The sequence below is a fragment of the Sphaerodactylus townsendi genome, linkage group LG03, assembly GCF_021028975.2.
Source record: "Sphaerodactylus townsendi isolate TG3544 linkage group LG03, MPM_Stown_v2.3, whole genome shotgun sequence".
NCBI classification, from domain to species: domain Eukaryota; kingdom Metazoa; phylum Chordata; class Lepidosauria; order Squamata; family Sphaerodactylidae; genus Sphaerodactylus; species Sphaerodactylus townsendi.
Genome location: NC_059427.1, coordinates 168,242,332 through 168,269,985, shown reverse-complemented (window position 1 = coordinate 168,269,985; position 27,654 = coordinate 168,242,332). Strand labels below are relative to the sequence as shown.

General features: G+C 46.0%; 2 protein-coding genes across 2 annotated transcripts in view; one reads left to right on the top strand and one right to left on the bottom strand.

Moving 5' to 3' along the window:
• NCKAP1L (NCK associated protein 1 like) overlaps positions 1-27,654 on the bottom strand; it is a 640,546-nt gene that overhangs the window by 215,702 nt on the left and 397,190 nt on the right. The gene's annotated exons all lie outside the window — the stretch shown is intronic.
• On the top strand, positions 17-26,444 carry LOC125428074 (gametocyte-specific factor 1-like). Its single transcript, XM_048487676.1, has 7 exons — positions 17-116; positions 862-962; positions 3,092-3,218; positions 5,460-5,543; positions 7,348-7,408; positions 11,850-11,944; positions 24,205-26,444. The coding sequence occupies exons 1-7, from the start codon at positions 101-103 to the stop codon at positions 24,216-24,218; spliced, it is 498 nt and encodes a 165-aa protein (XP_048343633.1). The 5' UTR covers positions 17-100; the 3' UTR covers positions 24,219-26,444.

The window sequence follows — 27,654 nt, the reverse complement described above, 5'->3', positions numbered from 1 at the left end:
TCTCATTTCTGGTCTTTAGGGTAAATATTACTTATAGGGATACCAGTCTCAGAGGTTGGAGCACTGTGGCCTTCACAGTATTCACTTCCATAAAGTGGATATGGCTGACAACTATGGTAAGCTGCCATTGCTACTTTTTTCATTTGCTTTGTAAAGCAGAGGGCACCTGACAACAGCACATTGGTGGGGGCCATGGAATAGTTACGTAAATGATCAGAAACAAGATGTAGGACTTATGCTATGTAAAGTGCCAACTGCAGAACTTCTGAAAGCCCACCCTTGAGCCCCCTGCCTTTGACACATAATTATTACTGTACTCTTCAGTGGATCTTTAATCACCATGATGGCTAGAAACTTGTACGTTTTCTGAAGTGAAACAGTAGATTCTATGAGATGATCGTTCTCTAGAGCAGCTGACCTCCATAATTCTATTTAATGAAGAGGCACTCAAACCAAGGGCGCTTACGAGACCAGTGGGGACATTGGAGCCATGCCTCTTCAATTTCCTTCAATAATACTTTTAATTGGACTGTCTAATTGAGTAACTTCAGAGATTAAGTTTCTCTGTGGCTTTCTGTTTATTTCATGAATGTCCTCATTAAGATCCACCGCACTACTGTCTTGCATTACTGACTACATTTTCTTTGTTTAGTACCTTAATTGCCTAAATCTTTTGAGTGGATTTAATTAGCTGCCTAAACTTTAAAAGTAATTTTACGGCAATGGAATACTAAGAACTGATGGCTTTTCTTATCCGATTAACTCAGCTATAGTATGTTTCCACATTTTAATGCTGTAGAGAATGCTATAACTTCTAATGGATTCCTCTCAAAAATATGTTCTGATTCTTCTCTCTCCTAGGTGATGCGTTTGATCCCGAGAAACTAATACAATGTCCATATGACAAAAATCACCAAATAAGAGCATGTAGGTTCCCCTATCACCTCGTCAAATGCCGCAAGGTAAAGGGAATGAAAGTGTTGTGTTTCACTACTGAAGGTATCATGTGTATTGTTCCCTCCTACCTAAAATGGTAAAGCACAATGCTAGTGCAAAATGAATTTTACCATGTAATTGTCTTTAAAATGAGGACTGTGTAGCATGTGGTATACCAATTCACCCACCCACCCATGTACTTATCTGCTCTGATGCCTATCATAAGAACATAAGAACTAGCCTGCTGGATCAGACCAGAGTCCATCTAGTCCAGTATTCTGCTACTCGCAGTGGCCCACCAGGTGCCTTTGGGAGCTCACATGCAGGATGTGAAAGCAATGGCCTTCTGCGGCTGCTGCTGCTGCTGCTCCCGATCACCTGGTCTGCTAAGGCATTTGCAATCTGAGATCAAGGAGGATCAAGATTGGTAGCCATAGATCGACTTCTCCTCCATAAATCTGTCCAAGCCCTTTTTAAAGCTAATCCAGGTTAGTGGCCATCACCACCTCCTGTGGCAGCATATTCCAAACACCAATCACACGTTGCGTGAAGAAGTGTTTCCTTTTATTAGTCCTAATTCTTCCCCCCAGCATTTTCAATGTATGTATGCCCCCTGGTTCTAGTATTGTGAGAAAGAGAGAAAAAATTCTCTCTGTCAACATTTTCTACCCCATGCATAATTTTATAGACTTCAATCATATCCCCCCTCAAACGTCTCCTCTCCAAACTAAAGAGTCCCTGTGGGGTATGGTTGTCAACACACTTCTTCTCACCCATATATTTAGAAAGATCTGTTATTAAAAACATGTAAAATTTTTGATTTCTAGTTTAAGGAAAAGGTAAGGCTTTTTGCTTGACAAAGAATGGCTAGGAATGTCTCAATAATATATACGGCAGGCTAGCTTTACTGGCCTACATTAGAGAGCAGGTTCCAGTAATTGGCTAAAAAGCACATTCTTATTGGGGGGGCATCTCAGATTTTTGTGGTGCAGCTCTTCGGGTAGTATTCAGCAGTGCTGGAAATGTGCCAGTAGAAGCAATCTCTCTTGTTGCTGACAACTGTAATTTGATGTGCAGATTGGAAGCCACGTGCCCCGATCGAATTCAAAACGGTGCTTTAATGTGGTCTTGAATATAAATTCAACCGAAAGGTCTTCTCCTTTACTTGCTGCTGTTAACAATAATCTATTCCTGTTAGGCTGGTGAGGCATTATGCAACAGTAAAGCCACCCTCTGTTCTTTGATGTTGCTTGGCTTCATTTTAGATGGAGCTCAAGCCAGGAGCGCATGAATTATAAAAGCCCTAAGTGTGTTCAGGCTGCATTCTCCTTGCCACAGCCATGAAATAATTTTGCAGATTTTAGGTCAGAGGACGTTGCTTGTAGTCTTAATATAGGTCTACAGCACAGAGGGGGGCTCCCAGATCATTTAGAGCGCCTGAATGAGCGAACCGCATGTACTGTGTAGGGAACTGCACAGCCAGTGCACAGTTGTTATAGAGCAGGGGTAGGGAACCTGCGGCTCTCCAGATGTTCAGGAACTACAATTCCCATCAGCCCCTACCAGCATGGCCAATTGGCCATGCTGACAGAGGCTGATGGGAATTGTAGTTCCTGAACATCTGGAGAGCCGCAGGTTCCCTACCCCTGTTATAGAGCAAGGCAGAGCGATAACTGATTCTGTGCCATCCACTAGCAAAAGAGCTTTCAGTTCTGTTCTGTCAGACCCAATCTGATAGCTCAGAGTGAAAGTGGTTTTAAAGTGCATCGCTCCCGATCTATGGCAGAATGCTTGAGTTCACTGTATCATTTGGTGCAGTGCATGATGCAGACATCACATGCCATTGTGGGGTAAAATATGGGCTTGGGCATGCTGATAACATTCTTGCACTTTCGCAGACATTGACCACATTCTGCTGTGTGTGTTGCTTATTTCCAGGAAGTGCAAATCCTGAAGATTTGCACTTGATTACACAGCTGTTGCTTTTGCCATGTACATAATAAGGATTGTGCTGAAATAACGTACATAGTTTGTTATTGGGATGCTTCAAAACTTTTAACTGCAAAAATGACTCTGAACCCAAACTTGCGTGCAGATTACCGATCAGTGATTGTAAAACTGAGTAACTACACCACATGCCATCTTGTTTCTCCAGAATCACCCTGATATTGTGCAGCAGCTGGTGACATGCCCCTTTAATGCCCGCCACCAGGTCCCCAGAGCAGAGATCGGCCAACATATAGCCAACTGTGATAACAAAAGTTTTATTGAGCAGGACATTGGTAAGAACTTAAGCTTTCTGAATTGCCTGTTGGCATCTGTTAACTGCTGTTAATATTTCCAAAAGATGGTTGAATCCAGTCAGCCAATAGTTATGATTTGTAGTGGTGCGGAGGAAACATTCTTGCTTTATATCAATGAATTTGTGAGCTCTCTGAGCATTTGGTGTCATAAGCTGATGACTTGTACTATTATTGGAGGCTATGGTGTAAATCATAAACACCTTGGCAGGCTGAGCTACTGCAAACAAAGAGGAGTAACAGTAATGGAAAACCTTGGCTCAGTCTTCAGATCGTGAATGAAACAGGGACAAATGTCTGCTGTCTTGTGAACTTAATGTTGACCCTGCTGTTGACCCTCAGGCATGTCTATTGGCTGGGCAGCCTGAACAGTAACTTCCTGCTTTATGTTGACTGGCTTTATGGTATCTTCAGTAGAAGTATGATTATTGAATGAAGGTCCTTGGTCTGTGCACTCGTAGTCTGCCCCGCAGTGAGCATAGATTCCCTTTGGGTCAGGTTCTTGTAGCATACACATTTTCTCCCCTCCTGAACTCTCTGCGCCGCAGATCAGAGAATCCCTGCAGTTTGCAAAAGCTGGCAAAGTGAGACTTTTTTCCCTACCTGTGCAGAAAAAGTGAAGCAGATCAGTACATGTTTGGCTTCTTTCTGCTCCTCCCTGTCTTCCCCTGCCCATCCAGTTCCGCCCACTCTGCCACTGTTTCCAACAGATCAGTGGGGCTTCTTTTTTTAAAAAAAAATTTTTTAACACTTTTGATCTACTGCAGGAGCCATAGGTTGTTAAAATAACTTCTAAAAAAAAGAGGAAAAATAAAAAAGCACCACACAAACGTCTGACCCAGAAGCAGGGAGCAGGCAAAATGATGTCTGGGCTCAGAGGAATCAGTGGGGCACTTCGTCGCATGTAAACATAGAAATTCAAGGAGGCTCTGCTGCAGAGCTAACTTCCTCAAATAAGTACTGCCTGTGTTTGTAACTTAACTTGATTTATAAAACCAAATACCAGCATTATTTATTGCCAGTGTGGCATCAAGTTCTGGTACATCGAGTACTTTGTTGCTCTCAACACTGCGTTTAATCTTCTCTCTGTTATGTATTCGGCTGTGCCAAGATGGGCGAAAGTCAGAGCTCACAGAGGATTGACTGTGGTGGCCTATTGATCCACGGGGAGACCCAACTGTTCAAATACCATTGTCCTTCACTCATGGAGGCTCCCTAGTGAATTTCTTTAGGATTGTGTTACAGAACCAACATAAATATACTCAGGATTCGTGCTAATACAGGAGCTGAAACCCATTTCAAACTGGTTTCGGATCCTGTGCAAAAGAGAATCATAACAGTCTTACCCTGTGTAATTGCCTAATGTAGCAACGATGAAGCCTCACCTAATGGGCACGTAGGTGACTCTCCTGCGCACCCATTGGCTGAGGGCGCATGGTCACATCCAAAGGGCCCAGTGGAGAAGCAGCGCCAGGTTGTCTGCCTGCTAGACCTCCCACTCACCTTCCCATTTGCTCAGCCATCCTCCCCCAGCTCCATGCACAAACCTTGACTTGGCAGAGAAGTGGCGCCAGGCTGCCTTCCTGCCAGGCCTCCTCCCCACCTCCCCATTTCCCCAGCCACCCTGCCCCTGCCCCATACAAAAATCCGCCAAAGCCCTCCCACCTCCACCCCTCCCCTACTAGGCCATTCTCTGGCCACCAGATACTTGATGTGCTGTCTTTGATATGATAAGCAGAAACAGGATCACTTGCATCTCCAGTGCCATTTGTGTCCAATAAGGCTCCTGAAGTCCTGAACAGAGTTTATGCCCGTCTAAGCCCATTGGATTTGGAAGCCTGTAAGTCTGCTTAGAATTCTGTTGCTGAGTTACTGAGAAAAAGCATTGGTTAGAAGATGGCTTTGTTACTCAGCAGTATCATGCATATGCATCGTGTTATCTTTGATACTGGAAGGTGTTTTTAGGATGGGACTGTAGTCACTTGGGTGGGGGAAGGCACGACAGACCATTTTCTCCTGCAGCTGTGGCAAAAAGTGTTGAAAATGTTGTCCACCCACAAGTTTGTGAAAGAATTGGGCAATTAGAGAAAGTAACAGAAGCACACTTCATTGACCCCAGCAAAACTGCAGAGCTCTTCCGGAGAGGGATGAGTCTGTGCCAAGCAGAGCATTAGGTGCTTTGTAACAACCTGCTTACTCACCAAACTTTTCCTGTTGTTCTAGCAAGTACATTGGGCACCTACAGAAGAGACCTTAGCGTGGTAAGCACATGGCAGTCTCCTCCGTGTGAAGAAGACTGGGACAAAGGTGAGAGCCGACAGAACCTCTACAATCTCAAGAGCTCGCCCTCTCAAAGATGTAATATTTTGCCTGGGTGTTACAGTTACCCCTCCCACCTTGCAGGCTTTCCCATTCGTGGTTTTGATATGTCGGGGGATGGCATAAGAAATTAAATGGGAATTTTGGGCGGAGTTTGGCGGAAGCCACAGAGGACACAAAAAAGTTTAGAAATTCAGGAATGCATAAAATATATGTACAGTATTGTAAAATATCAACATATTTTTATCTTCTAATACCATAAACATACACAATTTTTTAAATTAAATTTTTTTTAAAACCAGAAAAAAAATCAGACTTCTTTTCTAGTACCAAGGGAAGTCCAAAATTTTTTATGAGAATTTCAAATCGTGGAGGGTGCTGCACCTCTAACCCCAGCAATAGGGAAGGGATATCTGTAATTTCCCAATACTTGTTTTCCCCCATCTATTTTTCCCATCACCTCTGCTATGAAGAAAATGAAATGTTATTGTCGTAGACAGGCCCTCAGGAACCAAGGATAGTCCACACACAGGTCTTGTAGCTTTAGCGGCGGTTCAGAGGCGTTTAATGTGTGCATACAGAGTAAGGAATCCAGACAAGAAACAGAGGCCGCTTCCTTGCCGATGAATCGTGGAAACGGCCGGGTCGGTACGTTCTTTTGGCGCCGACCAGGCCCGACAGCTAGGACCGTCCCGCATGGACGGTCCTCTAGAAAGAGCCGGGCAGCCGGCGCTGCGGAGCTGCCGGCCCCGCGCCGACCTAGCATGTCCCCGGGCCTCCGCGCTGGGCGTCGCCGGAGGCCTGGGGATTGACGCTTCCCCTCTGGCCCTCGCGGCCGCCTGCTCCAGCGGCGCAGGGCAGGGGGGCGTGTGTCCAGGCCTCGGCGACGCGCCGGAGGCCCGGGGACAAGGTAAGTGCCGAGAGTTAGGAGGGGGGGAGGCGGCGTTTCCCCAACAAGAGCGCTTCCAAGCGCTCTGGGGAAACACTGGCTTTGCGGCGGTCGGGCGGCACGAGGGCGGCACGGCTGCGATGCAGCTGCGCCCCCTGTGCGAATGGCGGCCTGGGGACGGCGTTTTTGCCGTCTCCAGGCCGCCATTAAATGCCCTTGCGGAAACGGCCAGAAATAGTAACCTGCAAACTAAAACTAATTCAGCTGCAGCCTCCCTTTTATAGCCAGCCTCCCATTCCCTTGTGCAATAGCCTCTTGCAGCTGGGTTACTCTAGTCTGGCTCCTGAAAAGACTCTGCATCTTCTCTAGCTCACCCCATAGTTGCTAACTTGCTGCTGTGTCTCCTTTGCTGTTAACTATCACATAGTCTCCTGCGTTGCTCCTGGGGCTCTGGAGACAGGTGAGGGAGCTGTCAGGGTCCCCTCTGGCTCTGTATCAAGGGGCTGAAGAGTCTCAGAGCTAAGCTCTTGCTGGGGAATCTCAGAGCTTGGACCTGGCTGTGGATCCCAGCCTGAATGCTGTGCCTGAGCCTGAGGACCTGGTCCTGCAGGAATGTCTGGCTGCTCAGTCTCTGCATCTACAGGTAGTGCCTGAGAATCTGGAACCAACCCTCTTCTCTATCTGAGTCTTCCTCCCAGGGGTTCCCATTCCAACCAGGCTGGGCCCCAACACTTATCCATTTCCATAAATTGTTACATCCCTCCATTAATTTTCTGCTTTTACAGCCAGTTCTTTTAAGTTTTATTTTCCTCAGTGAAAAAAGAAAAATGGAGGGGTTTTTTCTGTGCTTATGATTTGTCAAACAAACAATGGTTATACTAATGAGTTGTTTTGCCTTGGCAGATTTAGAAGACGAATCAAAGTCTGCCTTCATCTGGGGTGTGCACCGCTATGAGACAAACCGGTAAAAAAAAGGCTTATACCTAATTCTCTCTTCTCCTTTCCTTCTGCATGGTCCTGATTATTGTGCACGGAAGAGTCCTTCTCAGATTTTTGTATTGGGGAGGTTTGCTGTGAATAAGGCTATGAGCTTCCCAAGATCCAAATATGCAGAATTCCACTAGTAGCTTCCGCGAGGCTAATAAGAGCAGAGAGTTTGTGCTATATGATATACCTTTATGTATTTTTTAAAAAATGGTTGTGTACCATTCTGCCTGGCATAAAAGCTACTTCTGATGCAATGCTAACTTGGACAGAACAATCTTCTCTTTTGAAGAAGACTTTGGATTTATAGCCCCCTTTCTCTCCTTTAAAGAGACTCAAAGGGGCTCACGATCTCCTCCCCCCCCCCAACAAACACCCTGTGAGGTGAGTGGGGCTGAGAGAGCTCCCTAAGAGCTGTAACTAGCCCAGGGTCACCCAGCTATCAAGTGTTGGAGTGCACAAGCTAATCTGATTCACCAGCTAAGCCTCCACAGCTCAAGTGGCAGAGTGGGGAATCAAACCCAGTCCCTCAGATTAGAGTGCACCTGCTCTTAACCACTACACCATGCTGGCTCTCTTTTGGAGGAGGAGGTTGTTCTATGCTGTGCATGGAAGAAGCTGCCTCTCTGAAGACAGGATTTCTAGAGTCTACTCTGTGTTCTCTGGGGGTCCTTCAATTATTTTCTTTCTCAGGATTTCAAACAATAGTTGCCTTGTCTTTCTCTTTCTTTCCTCTCCATCTGTTTAGCTGGAGTGGGGATTGGGGTGGGGGGTGTTATCTAGCATTATGTCCAGCCACAAGTAGCGTGAAGGAGCAAGTATCAGAGCTGGTCACAGCCCGCTAAAAGCCGTCTCTGGTGTCTCCCCCAATGAGTGAGTTGTAGGCTCCACATTGTGGGGAGACACTTATAGTGCAAGCTTAAGCATTTATGCAGAAGTAAATCCCAGTTTGGTCAATGGGAACTATCGCCACAGTAATATGCTGGTTCTTTTTTTTCTGTTCTGCTTAAAGTGATTCTTTGACAATATGGAACCGCCAAAAACATAATCAGTAGGCTTGATTCCAATGCTAATTATAAACACTACTTCAAGGGGAAATTACAATGTGAGGCTGATGAATGTGAACTCATTCACAAGTTCAAAACAATGGAATCCCTACCATCACCACCACCTTGGGCTGAATAGGGACGCAGAATTCTTATCACACTACAGATGCTGATTTTCTGCTTCCAAGCATTTCTGCTGTGCGCTAATCAAGCTGATTACAATATGCATTAATCTCTGCATCCTTTGCAACATTATTTACAACACCCCTTCCACCTTCTGACTGGAATATAAAGATTCAAATCACCATGCCTACACATGTCTGAGAAAAGGAACTTTGATTCTCAGAAGCTCATATCCTGAAAACCTTGTTGGTCTCTAAGATGCCAATAGAAGAAGAAGAAGAGTTTGGATTTATATCCCGCCCCCCTTCTCTCCTGTAAGGAGACTCAAAGGAGCTTACAATCTCTGAAGAACTGTGACTAGCCCAAGGTTACCCAGCTGGCATGTGTTGGAGTGCACAAGTTAATCTAATTCGCCAGATAAGCCTTCACAGCTCAAGTGGCAGAGCAGGGCAGAGCGGGGAATCAAACCCAGTTATCCGGATTAGAGTGCACCTACTCTTAACCACTATGCCACACTGGCTTTCTAGTAAACTCAAATCTAATTACTCTACAGCACAGCAACATGGCTACCATCTGAGGCTACATATTTAGCTGTTAGTGTGAAACACTAGCTCAGATATAAAATAGTAATCAGTATAATTTAACAATATTAGGTCAGGTTTCTATATATGTGAATGATGCACTAAACAGTTCTCTTTGGCTTTTATTCCTGGAAAGGGAAATAAAAGGGATGCTGCACTAGTCACAGGAGTTGAAAAATAAGGCAAAGGCTGATGGTGCAAAATAGATAAAATATATTTTATTAAACGGGTAAAATTCCCTACAAAGAGCCCCGTGTCACCGAGTGGTGAGCTGCAGTACTTCAGTAAGAACTCTGCTTGCGACCTGAGTTTGATTCCAACAGGTCAGTTTTAGGTAGCCAGTTCAAGGTTGGTCCAGCTTTCCATCATGCCAAGGTTGGTAAAGTGTGTATCCAGCTTGTTGGGGGCAAAGTGTAGGTGACTGGGGAAGGCGCTGGCAAACCTCCACAGAAACAAACATAAGAACATAAGAACAAGCCAGCTGGATCAGACCAGAGTCCATCTAGTCCAGCTCTCTGCTACTTGCAGTGGCCCACCAGGTGCCTTTGGGAGCTCACAGGCAGGATTTGAAAGCAATGGCCTTCTGCGGCTGTTGCTCCCGATCACCTGGTCTCTTAAGGCATTTGCAATCTCAGATCAAGGAGGATCAAGATTGGTAGCCATAAATCGACTTCTCCTCCATAAATCTGTCCAAGCCCCTTTTAAAGCTATCCAGGTTAGTGGCCATCACCACCTCCTGTGGCAGCACTACAGATGCTGATTTTCTGCTTCCAAGCATTTCTGCTATGTGCTAATCAAGCTGCTATGCTCTAATTCTGCTATGCGCTAATCAAAGTTTACCTAGTAAATGTTGTGATGTGATATCATCTCATGAAATCAGTACTGACGGAGTGCTTTCACAGGAGACCACCTTCACCTTTACAATTCCATTCATGTTTCAGCCAAGAGGCTTTTTCAAGGGAATCTGGTAGTCTTGCAGTGTTTTTTCAAAGAAGAGTATACTTCTAGGTACTGGACGTTTGTGCAAACACTGAAGTTCCATGCGCATTCTGGACAGTCAAGACACACAACTGATTTTCAAAGCAAGAATTAGCTTCCTCAAAAGTTCATAGTGAAAGGACAGCACCGTGACCTTTGCCATTCGCTAACTAAACTTTGTCTGTTCCAGTGCCTAGTAAAAGGGTTATTCCTTGGTACTGAAGAGCCTGAATCTTAATAGACTATACGGAGGGAACTTCCCAAATCTGGCCATTTTTAGCCTTGCATCAATTAGAGTCATCTGCAATTGGATTGCTCTTAAAAATCTGCAGGGGGTGCGTTTAATCGTTCGTAGCCCATCACAGATAACTGCTTAACTGCAACTCTGTAGGCTCAGTGCCCAGAGTCAAAAATAATCTTGCCACCTGCAAAGTATAATCACAGTTCAAGGGCAGGAAATTAAGTATAATGTCTGAGCTTCGTGAGACAAGCAATGCTTCCTTATATTATCTGTGGACCTGCAGTAAGTGACTTTTGTCAATACCTATTTAAGCCCATATTGGCCCCTTCCACACAGGCAGAATAATTCACTTTCAACCCACTTTCAATGCACTCTGCAGCTGGATTTTACTGTGCGGAATAGCAAAACCCACTTGCAAACAGTTGTGGAAATGGATTGAAAGTGCATTGTTCTGCATGTGCGGAAGGGGCCAATGATGACTTGGCTTGAATATGGTTCAAGGCTGTTGACTTTTCTAAGCTGTGCTGCTCAAATGACCAGACTTTTTCTTCCCATTTTTGTGCCTTCCCCTTGTGCTTAACACACAGCCATGTAACGTCAGATAATGGGTGTAGTGGTTGAGCATCCCCCAGGATTTGAAAACCCCCTTTTCTTCCCCTCCCCCCAGATCACAGGTTAGTTTTGAACTCTTGAGAAATCAGTGAATCATACCCGCTCCCCCCCCCAGCTGTGATGGTGGTGGTGGGGGAGCTAGCTTTATCTTTCAGGGTCTCTGAGAATGACTTGGAAATAAAGCAGTTTAAATAATTAGCAGGAATATAGTAGTAGATGCCCTTACAAGGGTCATGACCCAGAGGCAGGCAATAGCAAATTACCTCTGACCACCTGAGAGCCAGCGTGGTGTAGTGATTAAGAGCAGGTGCACTCTAAACTGGAGAACTGGGTTTGATTCTCTGCTCTGCCTCTTGAGCTGTGGAGGCTTATCAGGTGAACCAGCTTAGCTTGTTCACTCCAACACATGCCAGCTGAGTGACTTTGGGCTAGTCACAGTTCTTTGGAGCTCTCTCAGTCCCAGCTACCTCACAGGGTGTTTGTTGGCGGGCGGTGGGGAGGAGGTTGTAAGCCCCTTTGAGAAAGGGGGCGGGGATATAAATCCAAACTCTTCTTCTGCTGCCTTGAAAACCCCACCAGAGTCAGATGTGACTTGACGACAATAAAAATTGTTGCACATTGTGCTGAGAAATTAGAGCGACCTTCAAATATGTTCATGCTTGCTTGGAAAAGTAAATTCCATAAGTGCAGTAGTCACTGCAATCCGTGAAGTCACTCGAGGTTTGGTTTTCTTAATGGTTCATACTTCTGTTTGTTCCCCCTCATGAAGAATGTATCTGGGGTGGGAGTGGAGAGTCAGAAGATCACATACAGGCGTATTAATTTTGTTTTCGTTCCCAGTACTGAATCAAGCACAACCCTGGGACTTAAGAACCATCTGCCTTCAAGTGTCCGAGTCCCCAGATCCTTGCCATATGTTCTGCCATGGAAGAGCAGTAAGTCATGTTTGCACTTTCTTTCCCATACTGTTATCCGAAGTGGTGGGAAGTCTCTCCCTTTTAGAGTGGGGAATTAGCAGGAACAGACTCTTGGCTTTCTAAAGACTGTGCAACACAAGACCTTGATTGCCTATGTATACAAGAGTCAGCTTTCGCAAGAAACTCGCAGGAGAGTAAATAAAGTTAAACCTTTCTAATGGGGGTACACAAGAACACAATAAAAGCAGCAGAGCACGCATACAGTCCTAGGATGTAGACAGTTTTGAGGGAATAGTTCTGGAATAGATAAAGAATATGTGGGGAGGGGCAATAAAAGTTATAGTCACCTGATCTTGGAGCAAAATGGTCCAAGGAACAGAACTAACTGACCCACGCTTCATTCTGGATGAACAGCACTGTGGAACAGTATCACAGACAGAGAGATGTCCAGAGATACTGAACACTGTCTATTGGGAGAGTGGACTTCTTATAGGAAAAGCAGACCCCCAGGATTAATGCAGAGTGATCCTTAATCTCTCGTGCAAGGAGAGTTCCTGCCTTTTCTGGGAAAGACAAGAGGCAGACATCAACCTTCATGGTTGAGTTGTTGGTGTAATGGTTTGAGACGTCAGCCTGAGGCTCCAGGCTTGGGAGTGTCTCCAAGGGGGAAGTTAGCTGATGAAATTACCGCTGTGAAACAATGACAATGCAAATAAGGTAGTCGTTAAAGATATTAGTCAGAGGAAGAAACATTAGTCAGAACAACATTGGGCAGGTAAGCACATTAACATATCCATTGTCTTCACTGAGGTGTATTGTCCAGGGCTGGATATGGAATCTCTCTCCTGGACAAGGTATTTTGTGTTGACTTAATCCTGTCAGGACGGGTGTGAGAGATGCATTGTGCAAGTTGGAGACCTGGTTTTTTTTCCCCTTGGGTGCACTGAGCCAATACAAGGAATGGGCTACACATTTTGGCACTGCACTGCTAGGCACCCCAAGGGTTGGCTGAGGTGGTGGAGATGCCACTGTATTCCGAACAGGGTCCCTTTGGTCCACCATAGGTTGGTCTTGCGACAATACCTTATGCTGTGGTATGTGACCATGCCCTGGTGTTTTCATTCCTTGTGTGCTCCTGTATCTATCTATTACTTGCTGCGCACTGTTTCCCAATAAAGGATCCTCAGCAGTCAGTATTTGGGGTGCAGAAGTTGTGTTGGTCACCTGTAATGTTGAGCTATATACTTTCGGTTATCTAAATAGGATTTCTAATGCTGGCTTTTTGTCCATCCCTTGCTGTGAATGTTGGTGTTTTTTGGCTCTGTAATTTGAAAGATGGCAAGACCCCCAAACCCAGTGATCGTGAACCTATGACACGTGTCAAAAGTGACACAACCACGACTTTTTGGGTGACCTGCCAGTGTTCACCAATGTCCAACAGCAACGGAGTCATTTTTATTTTATTTATTTATTGCATTAATACCCCGCTAATTCTCCCAGAGGACTCAGGGTAGCTTAAACTAAAAGCAATAAAACAATTTGATACAATAAATAAGTATTTTTTTAAAAAAATAACATTATAGACTTTAAAAACAGATTACAAACAGATGGCATAAAAAATCTATCTGGGGACATAAAACAGATGCGCACACTGTAGTCAGATGAGTCCTTGATCTCAGATTGCAAATGCCTTAGCAGACCAGGTGCTCAGGAGCACAAGCAGCAGAAGGCCATTGCTTTCACATCCTGCATGTGAGCTCCCAAAGGCACCTGGTGGGCCACTGCGAGTAGCAGAATGCTGGACTAGATGGACTCTGGTCTGATCCAGCAGGCTAGTTCTTATGTTCTTATGTTCTTATGGGGCTGGACATGATTTAGAAGAAGGGATACCCAGCTGACCTGGCAGAAAAGGCCTGGCGGAACAGCTCTGTTTTACAGGCCCTGCAGAACTGAGACAGACTCTGCAAGGCTCGGATGTCACCAAGGAGAGCGTTCCACCAGTCCTGGAGCCAGGACTGTAAAAGCCCCGGCCCGTGTTGTTGCTAGCCGAACATCCATGTTTGTAATTACTTGACAGTTGTTTATATAATACATAGCCCCACACATGACTGGACTGTATTTTTTAAAAATAAATGAATATGTTAAGAAATTGTTTCTCTTTTGTTCGAGGAGCAGGGGGGCATGCCACCAGAGTCAAGATAGGCATTTTCTTAATTTTTGATACACCGAGCCCAGCAGGTTCGCCATCGCTTCCCCAACCTACGTGATGATACCTCTTCTGTGAGGCTGCTAGCTTCACTTTTTAGTCTTCATCCCCTACAGAAACTCATGACACAAAAGTGGATTTGTACTTTAATTCCCCTGTTCTCTCTTGTATTTTTCTCTCTCCTTCCTTTTGTTGAAATTTTGTTTGCCAAGCTCCTCTGACGGGGGGGAAGGGGGGCCCGGGAGGCTTGCACCTGGCTTAATGTTGTTCTTGTGCACTCTGCCAGGGCTTTATCGTTGCAGAAAAGGAAGAGCTGTCATTTGACTCTCATCTTTCTGGACAAGAGAGGGCACTGTCTTCCCTCTCTTTCCACCAGCAGCTGCATTGGCCTGAACTGAAATACCAGTGGAGCAACGCTTTGTTTGGGAGCATAAATAGTCTCTCCGGCGTTCAACTCGGCCTTAAACAGTTGCAGGGGTTTGTGATATTAAAAACTCCGGTTTTAAATTTGGTGGGAGAGTTCCGTGGCCAACAGCTGTACCGAGGTTGGTTTACAAAGGCTCCTTTTCGGATCTCGTGTGCTGCCGCAATTGGGAATGAGTTTGTGTGGAGTTTATTCTCGTCTTGGGTGGGGACAAAGGAAAATAACTGCTTGGCCTTCTTTTTCTTGCTTGGCCTATCTTAGAGGTGACAGAATGCCCCTTCCCTTCTCTCAGGATTATAAAGAGTGCTGAGAATTCTTCCTATACTTCTGTTTCTGGGCCTTTGCTTTTTACTGTGGGATATGCTCACATAACTTTAATGCAAGGCTAGTTGGTATGGAATGGGCTCCCGAAAGAGCAGTAGCTGAAGCTAGTGATAGCATTGCTGTAATGTCTCGCAGTGGCTTAGTACGCTTTTTCCCTTCTGTGCTGAGATCGGATTCCGCCCCCTTTTGTGCTGAGATCGGATTCTACCCCTACTCAAAAAAGGGGAACCATTGCTGCCTATGTACATGGGCTCTCTTAAAAAGACTCATCTGAATTTCCATCCTGTTCAGGAGTACCTCTTGGGATCACGTAATGGGTTGCTTCTGCACTGCTGAAAATCTGCTCCTTGCCTAGGGATGCAACTGGAAACGTTCCGCTTCGTGATAGACAGTCACAGTTCTCACAGCGGAACAAAATGAACTCTGGTGCTTGTTCTAATTAGTGTCTGCAGAGTTCAGGTACCCAGCAGAGTCTGATGATCTGTATTGTCTTAAAGTTGTGGTGGCAAAACAAACCTGTTGAGGTGTTTGTAGCTCATCATTATTTGTGGGAGTGGAAATTTTAGATTTTTTTGGTCTGCCAACATCTGTCAATATTGTAAAATATTACAATAAGCAGCAGAACAAAAGGGACACAGAATACGGCTGGTTGCAGGCTTGCGAATTCTCTGGGGAGAGGCTGCCCACTAATGGGGCCCCTTCTTGCTTACCTGCCTGCCCGCCCCATGTGCCTGTATGTTGTTTCCCTGCCATCTGTGCACATAGCTGCCCACACTGCCTGTGTGCCCATTCCCTGATGGAGCTGGGAAATGGTATAGCTGAGAGTGCTATTGCCATGGCCACTAGGATCAGCTGTGCTGTGTGCACCACCCACAAGCCCTTCCCTGGCAATCCTAGGCAGCTGGGATCATGGATGACAAAGCACTGGCATGCAGGCAAGGAAAGGGCTTGAATGAGGGTGTTAGGCAGAGGCATATCTAGGGAAAATGTAGCCCGGTGCAAAATCTGAGTTTTCCACCACCACCCACCCACCCACGTCCAAACAACTTTTTTTGCACCAGGTCTTGAAGTCAGTGTATGGACCCCAGGGGGAAGGAGACGTGTGAGGGCGATTCCCCCACCCCACCCCCCCATGTTACAAAATTGGCTCCCAGTGGAATTCCGAATCATCTTCAAGGTGTGGGTTTTGACCTTTAAGGCCTTACGCGGCCTGGGACCCTCGTACCTTAGAGACCGCATTACCCCATATGCCCCTACTCGGCCTGTGCGTTCAGCAGAGGCTTGAATTTGCTTCAATTAGTTCCTGGCCCCTCGGCGATGGAAACAGCCTCCACACGCAGACCCAGGACCTTCTGGCCCCTGGCCCCGGCCTGGTGGAACACTCTTCCTCCAACTGTCCGGGCCCTGTGGGACCTTGGTGAGTTCCGCAGGACCTGTAAGACCGAGTTGTTCCGCCAGGTTTTTGGAGTGTCCAGTCTCTGAGTGGTGCCCCCTTCCCCCTCCCCCCCTTGTTTTTTGCACCTACCATCTTATGCACTTTACCACCTTACCATCCTCCTAGAGAGGAGCCTGGCCCCTCCCTCTTCTTTTTGCTGGGGCCATCTTAATGAATTGGATTATAGGGCGCCTGTCACTGTGATATTAACTGCTGTTTTAAGTAGATTTTAACGGATTTTAGTATTATATTGTCTATTATTGATTTTAATTAATTGTATGTGTGAATGTTGTATACCGCCCAGAGCCCCTAGGGGATGGGGCGGTTTATAAATCGAAAGAATGAATGAATGAATGAATGACTAAATAAATAAATAAATAAATAAATAAATGGCCGCATATGTCCCCCTGGGCGGTACGCCCCTGCTGTCAGGAGATGTGTTGGTGTCAGCAGCAGTGGGCCCCATCAGAAGCCCTGGGACCAAGCAGCTGCCCCGACTTAGTGTATGCTGAAGCCTGCCTTGCAAGTGGCTTACTGAAATCATAGGAGAGTAATAGTCTGCCTGGTGATACAGACGCCACATGAGTGTCTCCCAGGAGAACATTCCATAAATGTCGTTTCCACCAAAAAGGCCCTTCCTGTGGTTGCCAAAGGCTTTATTTCTGAAGGTAAGTACATCTGGAACAGAGTCTAAAGACAGTGGATTTCTTTAACAGGAAGGTTCCTATGGAAAGGCAGCTCAGGACCAGAGAATTTAGAATTCTTGTGAGTGAAAAACAAAAACCAGACACTGAATAGCTGCTGTAATTGGTGTAGATGGGGTTGAAATATATAGGCTCTTGGGAGGGCATTTACTTTTGGGGGAATCCCGGAAAGAACACTCCCCAAGCAAAGATGCGCACAGTGTTCAAAGCAGTTAACACTGACTTACGCTAGACGAAAAACAAGGAAGCTGAATGGGAAAGGCGCAGAGGAGAAAAAGATCTGAGGCACTTTTGCCTGTTAATTTAGGCTAATCTGTTAAATGTTGTAGCTGCCAGTTTCTCGCATAAATCACAATACCTTTATTTAGCTTCTGCAACAGTTTGCAGCCCAGTTGCACGCACTGTTTTTGTAACTTGCACGTAGCCAGCGCACAGCATGCATCTGTATACTTGGTATGTGTCTGGCAATACTCTTATTTGCAGGTTGTTGCTGATGTAAATCATGACTGACAAGCTATTGCTGTAGTACAGAGATAAGCCCTTGACTGCCACCCTGTAGCTGGCCGACCCAGGAGCATATATGCCTGTTCCTTCCAGCAAGAATGAAATTCTGTCAAATGCATTCTCTTCACGTGCTGGACTTGTCTCTTCTTAGAGCATTTAACCCCATGAGTCTGTGGGGAGGGTTGAGCGTGGTCTCTTCTAAAGCGCTGCTCCAGAACCTCTGGTAGCAGAGCTGGGAAATAGCTGCGTCGGAGGCATGGAAAGCTGCTGCTGGAGTACTTTTGGGCTGAAGAAATCAACAGGAGTTTACAAAGTGGAAATCTGAACCTCCATCTCCCAGATCTTGGTCTGACATGCTAACTGCTACAGTGTGCTGGCTCTAGAAGGGAGCCCAGATCCATGTCCTAAAGATACCAATTCAACATACAAACAATGAGAAACTAACAAATCTGCCCAAACGTAAGTCTTGGAGATCATTTCTCCTGTCCCTGCACAGTACTGTTTTTAAACTGAGGGGCTAGAAAGCAAGGCCTCTGACATATTACAGTTGTAGGACAGGTTCTCATTGGGACCAGTAGTCCTTTGGGTACCGAGGCCCTGTAGGGCTTTCACTAGCCCTTTGGATAGTACCTTACGCATGTTGTGTGTCACAGCAACCCCAGCCTGGAGGTGAACGCAACTTGGATAAACATAATCAGATCTTGCTTAGTTAGGAAAGGCTACCACAAATTGAAATAGTGCAGGCACACAACAATGGAGAGGATCTGGTCCTTCCTGTGTAAGCCTGGAGAGGGGTCATAGACCATGCTCTGCAGTCTTGCTCTTTGACCCCACGTAAAACGAGCTATTTCATTTATTCTTGGTGAGCAGTATTGCATACAGCAGCCCCTCAGGTTCACCTGGATAATGGTGGTGCTCCATCTTTTCTCTCGCCAAGTCCAGCTGCCTGCTCAGTATATCCACTGATGAGAACTATATCTGTACATCACTAGCATCCTGATGACGACTCGTTGCAGATCTTCACTTGGCCTGTAACTATGCCTTTTTCTTGTAAGTGTAGAATAGCGTTCGGAACTAGTGGGAACCTGTAAAGAATCTTTTTGTGCCAGGCAGAGGCGTTCCTCCCATTGGGCAAAGTGGGCAGCTGCCCAGGGCGCCACCTTGTAGTGGGCGACAAAATTGCAGATTTGTTTGTGGGGGATTTTGTATTTTCAGTGTTTTTTCCGTTTTTGGCCTGCAGGGGGCGCAGATTTTAGGCTAGCAGCACCAAAATTTCAGGGATTTTTTGGGAGACTCTCCTGATGATATGACCCGGGTTTGGTGAGATTTGGTTTAGGGAGTCCAAAGTTATGGACTCCCAAAGGGAGTTCCCCCATTGTTTCCAATGGGAGCTAATAGATGAGAGTTACACCTTTGAGGGTCCATAACTTTGAACCCCCTGAACCAAACTTCACCAAACCTGGGTGGTATCATCAGTAGGGTCTTACGAAGATACTCTGAAATTTTGGTGCTGCTATCTTAATAATTGCACCCCTGACAACAGGCACCCCCTAAATTTCCCCAGATTCTCTTTTTAAATCCACTCCCTTCCTGCCAATGCTTGTTTTCTTTCTTTTATTCTCTCAATGTCTAATAAAAGTTGTTGTTGTTGTTGTTAAATCCACCCCCTTCGGCATGGATTTAAAGGGAGAATCTGAGGTCCCCAGTTTTAACATTGAAAGGGATGCTGTTTCAAAGGGTGAGGGAGAATCCATCTAGTGGGTCAGCATCATCTTCAAAAGAAGCGGAAACTGGGGACCCCAGATTCTCCCTTTAAGGTGGATTTTAAAGCAGAATCTGGGCTCCCTAGTTTAAACACCATTGAAAATGATGCTGTTTGGGGGTGGATTCCAGCATCACTTGTTTAAACTAGGGAACCTAGATTGTCCTTTTAAATCCACCTTAAAGGGAGAATCTGGGGGTCCCCAGTTTAAATAACATTGAAAGTGATGCTGTTTACATCTGGATACAACACCATAAAATGTTTTCATAGCAGTAATAAATTTTGAAAAAATTTTCCAAATAAATTTTGAAAATGTTTTCCAAAAAATTTTCCAAAAATTATTTCTGCTGTGTGGCATGGCCCATTGCTGTTTTCAGATTTGTGAGTTGGGGGATGTTCTATGTTGTGATGGTGACTTTGAAACGACCTGGTGGAAAAAATCATTGTTTGGTCACGGTGGGGGAAGGTGGCCGCCCTTGGGGGGGGGGGGGGATCAAACTCAGGTTTTGCACAGGGATCCAGTTTGCCTAGGTATGCCTCTGGTGCCAGGGGTTGGAACAGCCATCCCACAATGAGTCCTAATTCTCATCTCAACCAACTGGGTCAAAACAATTCTGTTGTCAGTGGTATCAGAACCTGTGGAAAGGGTTGAGGCTTGTGCTCCCCAGTCTGTCTTCTCCTGGCAAAAGGGTGGTCAACTCAACTTCAGTTCTGAAACCAGATTGAACTGGATCTGAAGACCTTCCACTAAGGAAGCCTGCTCCCTTGCAGCCAACCAACCACCCTGCCCTCTGTTGATCACCTTGCTTGACAAGGGAATGCTTCTCAATGGCTCACCAGCCACCTAATCACTTTGGTTGAGGAAGAGCCGGCCATCTTCAGGGTGCTCCAAACCATTCCATGGCGCTCAGAACCATTTCTTCCCATACTGAAGTGTTGGCCACACCCAGGCAGCCAATCTTCCTCAGGTAGAAACCCTGATGGGGCAAGACAAAGCCGAATGAAGTTAGGGCTTACCTGCCCTACCTAACATTAGTAATGATGGAAACTGGAGACAACTTTTACTCTTCTCCAGGGTATGCTGTTGTTGGGAGTGAGTAACTCAGCATACCTGGGCATTGATGGGTGCTATATCACTGTGTAGAACATTCCTTGAATGGAATGTTCCTCTCTTTGCCTTGATCTGGAAGCTGCCTTCTGACCTCTCGTCTCTTCCTGTGTCTATTGTTCTTCCTTTCTCCACATGGCTCTTATGGAGTCACACATATCTTAAGGTCTCTCCTATAGAAGCAATACCACAAGTGCTTGGAGAGGTAAGCCCTACATTCTCAGTGACCTGTGTTGTCCATTGTGATTTATTACTTCTGGCTGGAGTGGAGGAAGTGAATTTCTGTTTGAGGGTGAGAATGTATCCTGCAAGCCTTCTTGATGTGCAAGGATGTTTCCATCTTCCTCCAGCTTGGAGGAGCATGATCAGGGAAGGAGGAACTCTAGGAGCAGAGTATATTAGAGTTTCTCTTATTGCCACTTTCTTGAAAGGAAGCCTCTCTTCTCTCTAGAATATGACATCTGAGCAGCAGTGGCAAAATCTATTCTGTAGTATCAGCCTTGTAAGCCAACAGGTTTGGCCTCCCCTACAACACAGGAAAACCATGCTCCAGGAGCAGGTGTTAAATAGAAGTAATCACACATGTAAATACAACACAGAGTCTTGTGATGCCTTCATTTTTGCGGACTAGGAGCCACTTCATTCGATGCCTGAAGTGAAAAGAATGGTTAAGAGGTGAGAACCCCAGTCTGTGTCTGCATCAGGGGCCCCCAGCGTGGTGCCTGTGGATGTCATGGGGCCACCCACCAAGAATTTTTAGAAAGTGGATGGGGCCAGATGGGACTTGTGTTAAGCAAGGTTTCTAATTGGCCATTGCAGATTTGATTGGCTGCATAGATTTTTGAAAACTTTTCTTTGGCAGCTGCTGCCACTATAGCACAAGGATCTTCACTGTGTGGCTTAATGTGAGCTGTGGCAGCCATTTTTTGTGGCTGGCTTTGCAGTCTGCGAAAGCCATTTTGTGGTTCTGTCCACCACACTGTTTCAGAATTCCAAAGGTGCCTGCAGGATTAAAAAAGTTGGGGACCACTGGTTTACACAGACATTTTCCTGAATGTTTCCTGAGCTAACACAAGCATTCAGAAATGCGGGGGGGGGGGGCAACACCTGATCTGGACGCCCCCTCCCCCACCACCCCCGCACTCCCCTGCGCCCCACTTACTTTAGCCAGCAGGAGCCTTCTGCGGGCCACCCTTGGGAGGCTCAGCCAAAGGAACAGTCTGGCGGGACTTAAGGGGAGGGGTGTAGGGGTGAGTCTCTGCCCCCACGTGACCCACTGGCATGCACAAGCAGACATGTGACCCCACATGTACCCGTGAGCGCTCTGCCTCTGCAAGCATTGTTGTTTATGTCTGTTACAAAGCACATTGTTAGAGATTCAAGCAGGGCTGTGGAATATAAGAGGGGGCAAATTTTTCTCCTGTCTTTTAAAGATAAGGATAGACAATGAAAAAGGAGTCTTGAAAGGGGAAGAGAAGCAAAGCTTGGCACAAATAGGGAACATGTTTCCTTGGGAGCATTAAAAGATTATAGAAGATTGCTCTGCAGTGGGCAATCGGGTGAAATTGAAAGTCTGCTGGCATCTATTTGTGGTATTGTCCGGTTTCTTTGCTGCACTACTAGCCTTGAGGAGTTTTAAGGAGCAGTTCAACTAATCTTGCCGGTGTGTGAGGTGTAGCTTCCTGTCTAACCTGAGCAGAGGCAGGGTATTGGAATGGAGTAAAGGAAGTTAATGCGACTCGCGTGAAGAAGAAGAGTTGTTTTTATACCCTGCTTTTCTCGACCCTTAAGGAGTTTCAAAGTGGCTTACAATCGCCTGCCCTTCCCCTCCCCGCAACAGACTCCTAGTGACTTAGGCGGGGCTGGCTGAGAGAGTTCAGAAAGATCTATGACTAGCCCAAAGTAACCCAGCAGGCTTCTTGGGAGGAGCAGGGAAAACAAACCTAGTTCTCTAGATTAGAGTCCACTTCTCATAACCTCTACACCAGGGGTCTTCAAACTATGGCCCTCCAGTTGTTCATGGACTACAATTTCCATCAGCCCCTGCCAGCATGGCCAAGTGGTAGGGCTCATGGGAATTGTAGTCTATGAACATCTAGAGGACCATAGTTTGAAGACCCCTGCTCTACACCATGGAGACAGTCAATCAGATAAGAAAGCATATAAGTGGCTGGGCTGGATTGAGTCACAGTCCCGTTATTCGGAATACAGCTGTGGAGTCAGCTCCACACTTTTGAAATGCTTCATTAAACACCTTGTTCTTAGAACAGCAGCTCTCCCCCCCCCCCTTTTTTTTTTTTTGCTTTCATTAAGCCATTTAATTGAAGCGAATTAAAGACATTTGCTTAATGGGAGTTCTCCATGTCAAAATTGGTCCATGCTCTTTGGGAAAAGAACAGGATGTGCTGGCGTGCTTAATCTGTTCAGTTGCTCCAGAAATATTAGACGATAACTCAGTGCTAATCAGTAGGGGGTCTACAGGGACATCTGGGGGGGGGCATCATTTCCCCCATTGTTTCTTTATCAGTATGTGATTTTTCCAGAGGGCGGGGGAGTCTCTTTGCACTGGGTGCATTGATGGTCCCTGCAGGCACAAAGTCTCCCCTTCACTACGGCTCTGTCCCTTATTCCCTTCTCTGAAAGCGTCTTCCCTTTTCCTGTTGCCTTCTTTCCTTCCCACCCACTTACCTATCAACCTTTATCTGCCCGTCCTCTTTTCAGCTCTTCTTCCTTCCCTCCTCCTAGCAGACTCTCCCCTGAGGGCATTAATTTCTTAAAGTTACAGTAGCAGTTTCTATTCTTTTCTACCCTTTTTAAAAAGCTTTAGATTTTTCTGCAATCTGGGGGCTTTTCTTAGGTTTGTAGAAAGATGTCTTGTGTGTCCATGGACCTAACCCTAATTTCTGTATTTAAGTATCCCTAGACATGACCAGAGAAGTGGAGAAATACATATATTGATAGTTGCATTTATTGATGCATTGTTGGTCTGTTCTTTGTAGTAATTAATAATAATAACACAATTTGAAAATCGAGGTTCAGCGTCTATGGCACAAACCAGCTGAGGTCGTCCCAGTGGTAATCGGCACGCTGGGTGCCATCCTGAAAACACTAGGGCAGCACTTGAAACATCTTCGAATTGACAAAATTAACACTGGTCAAATTCAGAAGGCAACCCTGCTGGGATCTGCACGAATACTATGCCGATAAATTACAACTTCCTAGGCCTCTGGGTGAGGCTCAAATTGTATTGAAGGCCAACACCAGTTAAAGATCTGGCAGCTGTGAAATCAACAACAACAGTTTGGAGTTATACCCCCTTTCTCTCCTGTAGGAGGCTCCAAGGGGCTTACAATCGCCTTTCCCTTCCCCCCCTCCCCACAACAAAACACCCTGTGAGGTGGGTGGGGCTGAGAGTGCGCTGAAGCTGGCATGTGTTGCAGTGCACAGGCTAATCTAGTTCCCCAGATATGCCTCCACAGCTCAGGTGGCAGAGCAGGGAATCAAACCCGGTTCTCCAGATTAGAGTGCACCTGCTCTTAACCACCACACCACTGCTGCTATTTATCAGAAATGATAACAGTTTTTTAGTATGCACAAACTTCCAGTTCTTGTTGGGGGAAGCTCTTCAATCCTTCCTACATCTCACATTGTGTTCCATCTAACTGAACGATGTGGCAACGTTCAGGCATAAATGGCATATGTGTTAGTAGAGTTGCAAACAGTTCTGCCTGACTTTTTTCTCCTTTTGTGCATGGATTATCCTGGCTGCTGTTCTGAGGTCTAAAATTGCTTGCTTTTCATTTAACTGCAGGTGCAGGAAATTGAAGACCACAGATGAAAACTGACCTCTTCAGTGGCTATCAAGCACTCATTTCCTACTGTCTTAGAAAGATCTGAGTCCCGCTAAAAGAGACTCCAGAGTAAACTGTGCCCCTGTTTGGGTTGGGTGAGCTGAGCAACCTCTGAAGATTCAGAATTCTTAATTTAGCATTTAATTTAGAATTAACATAGTTGGCAAGAATGTTTTACTCAGCAAGTTTGAATTCCTTCTTCTTAAAGCCTGTTGAATCAAATAGGCCCTTGTGCTGTGACAGATGAAAAGCACTGGAGCATTCTGTTTTAGTTGAAAATTATTAAATTGTTTGGTATCAGGGTTCAAAAAGCATTCTTTATGGCGAGGGGCGACTGACATCTCTGCAGGTGGAGAACAGGTGCTGTAGTTGTGAGTTGCATTTAAAATAGTTGTGATATCTTTGTGTTCTAACATTGTTTGGATTTTCTGGCTGCAGGAATCAACTCAAAGCACTGGTCTGCAAGTCCCTTCCTACTTGTACGCTGTGGATAGATGTGGGCGTGTGGCCATGTTGCTGCCGAGTAATGAAGGGATTCCAGCCCATTGCAAGGAGCATTAGTTCTTGGTTAGGAGAAAAAAAATTCCAAGTCATGCCTCTGAAGATTTAACTCCACTCCTGCTGTCCTTGTACATCAGTATAGGCAGAGCTTTTGCCTAAAAGGTGATGCCTAAGTATGCACCCTTTCCTGTTTTTGATCAGAAATGCCTTGTGGGAGATTTTCCCTCTTTGTGGTTCTTGACTTTTTCTGCAAACTCTACTCCAGACCCGCATTATTGCTCATGCCATTTTACAGAGTAGAAGGCAACCCCCGCTACTTCTTAAAAGTTGTTCCTAGGAGCGTAAAGTGGTTTGAGGATTATTTCCCTAATCCTGGGAGTTGTTAAAGTGTAAGTTTCAGTCAGGAAGCACACTGGGTTGTGCAGTTTCTTTGTGACCCCCCCCCCCCCGGTGCAAAACCTCAGTAAGACTTCCCAACCAGAGGCGTACCAGGGAAAAATGGTGCCCGGAAACATCCGGGTGCCCCCTGCTGTGCCTGGGGTGGGGGCCACCCCAGAGCTCCGCCCCCTGCCGGCTCCGAGCTGGGAATCCCTCAGAAGCCTTCCAGTTGCTTCTGTCTTCCCCAGAGGGGAGGGCAGAAGGGACTGCCAGCTTGGAGCCAGCAGCTGGGAGGGGGTGGGGCTTGGGGCTTGGGGAGAGCCGGCAGCCAGGAGGGGGGTGAGGCTCGGGGGTGTCATCTGGCTTCCTTGTCCCCACCCATGTCGATGACGACATGGGCGGGGCTGAGGGTGCCAGAAGAACTTCCTGCTGCCTTGCCGTCTTCCTGGTACGTGGGGGGTTGGTTTTGGGGGCCCCCATGACCAGATCAGTGGCGCCCGGGGAGAGAGGGTACCCCCTGTCCCTAGGCAAATACGCCACTGTTCCCAATAATATGGGAGCTGGGAGAATGCTTTCAAAGGACTTGACTCTGTGATTTTATCTCAGTGATGGTACTTTCTGTGGTACTAAATTCTGCCTGACTACATGGACCACTTGCATGTTTGGCTTGTCTGCTTGAGGGCAATGTTGTAATGTCTGAAGGGCACTTGAGAGTAGGGCGCAAGGGGCCGGGGAAGAAATGGCTTCAAAACAGTTTGCCTCCACCATGGTGGCAGCGGCAAATGGCACAGGAGTGCTCAGAAGTCACATCTCCAGCTCCTTGATCTTGTCCATCCTGGTGTCTCTGTCCCCAAACCATGTTCTTATTCCTCCACCAGTTGCACCAGCACAGAACAGCTGACACGGTGGCTATCGCACCAGGATCCCGATAGTGCCCTATCATTCTTCTTTTCCCTACCAGTTCACACTGTAAATCTAGAGCACAAATTGGGAGACTGAAAAAAAGCCCTTTAAAGTGCTAAAAGATGAGCACCATTTTGAAAGTGTAGTAACTCTGTTGCACCGCCCCGCCCCACCCCATAGTGGGGATAAGTTGCCTCAAATCTTAAGTTGATAACTAGAAAAAACTTAATTGAAAAGAGGAATCTAGGTTGGTCTTAAAGGTTAAATGAACCATGAAGAAGTGTGATAGATAAGATCGACAGCAGGGTTTGGGTGGGAATAATTTGGTATATATAGTCTTTGTAATATCAACCTGTGTTTTGCAAATAGAGTAGGGTGATTAGATCACCTGTCTCTTTCCCCAATCGTGTTAGTTTTGTTACAGATGTTTTAAAACCAATAAAGATGATTTTTTAAAAAAATTAACATGAAGCAGTCTTCACTGTTTGTTGGCTGTGGACTTAGGGGAGCCAGCCTCCAGGGTCTGCGGAATTCCCAGCCTCAGACACTCCCATCAGCCTCTGTCAGCATGGCCAATTGGCCATGCTGGTAGGGGCTGATGGGAATTGTAGTTCCTGAACATCTGGAGAGCCGCAGGTTCCCTACCCCTGGTCTAGTCTTTCCCCAGTAATGAACATTTAGCAAATGTTAGATGTGTAACCATGAAGCTAACGTGCTGGGTTTGGATCTGCTCTTGGAGATGTTGCAGTCCTACAGAATGAAGGAAATGCTCAGGCATTCTTCCTTTCCTTCATTCTGTTGGACAAGCTGTTGGTTCCTCTTACCTAGCAGGGTTATGGATTCGTTCAGTGGAAGTGATATCTTGCAATAATGATGAGAGAGGAGTTGTTCTTGGAATGATCTCTACTGCAGCTGCCACAGTGGCCCCTAAATGCTTCCCACAAATGTTTTGCTTATTTATTTTCCTCACCGGCATGTATCAATTATTGTGCAAGGGGGACGAAGCGGGGGAAAGAAGGACTGCATGTTTTAGGTTAGTGCTACATCTCTGCTGCCGCTGTTTGAATTAAAAGTTGTAGATGCTGTTCCTTTTTTGAGTTCAGCAGCTTCTTTTCGTCAACTCTTTTAGGTTTGTAAGAAATAACAAAGCCGCTGTACTTTTTTGTTCTGTTCTGGTTATAATTTCTCATCATGGAGTGACATGGTAAACCAGTAAGAAGCTGATGTGCAAAAAGCATCCAAGCTCCCCTCTTCACTCCTTTGAGCAAAATCTGCTCTGCAGAACTTGTCTGTCTTTGTAATTTGCAGAACAGGCAGCAGCCTTCAGAAGGGATGTTGCAACAGCTTCTGAGAGCCCACTTGCTTTTTAATGCAAAACCAGTCTCTAATTTGATGGCAGAAAATGGAAATCGCTTGCCTCTTGTGCTTGCCCCCCCCCCCCCCCCCGGCTTTGATTGACTTCCTTTTGCATTTACCTTGTGCTAGGTAAGAACCGAAACAATGAGTCGCGCAGAGGCAGTTAAGACGTTCATTGGCAAGAGATGACTTTCCCAGTTCCTTGCCTGCCCTTGGCTTTTAGATTCCGGCAGGGTAGCTCTGAGATATACAGCCTCCCGCACCATGTGAAA

Bases quoted from the DNA above. Each gene is read 5' to 3' on its own strand.
- LOC125428074 (XM_048487676.1), top strand. The intron at 963-3,091 runs GTAAAGGGAATG...TTGTTTCTCCAG, and splicing joins ACCTCGTCAAATGCCGCAAG to AATCACCCTGATATTGTGCA. The intron at 3,219-5,459 runs GTAAGAACTTAA...CTGTTGTTCTAG, and splicing joins TTTTATTGAGCAGGACATTG to CAAGTACATTGGGCACCTAC.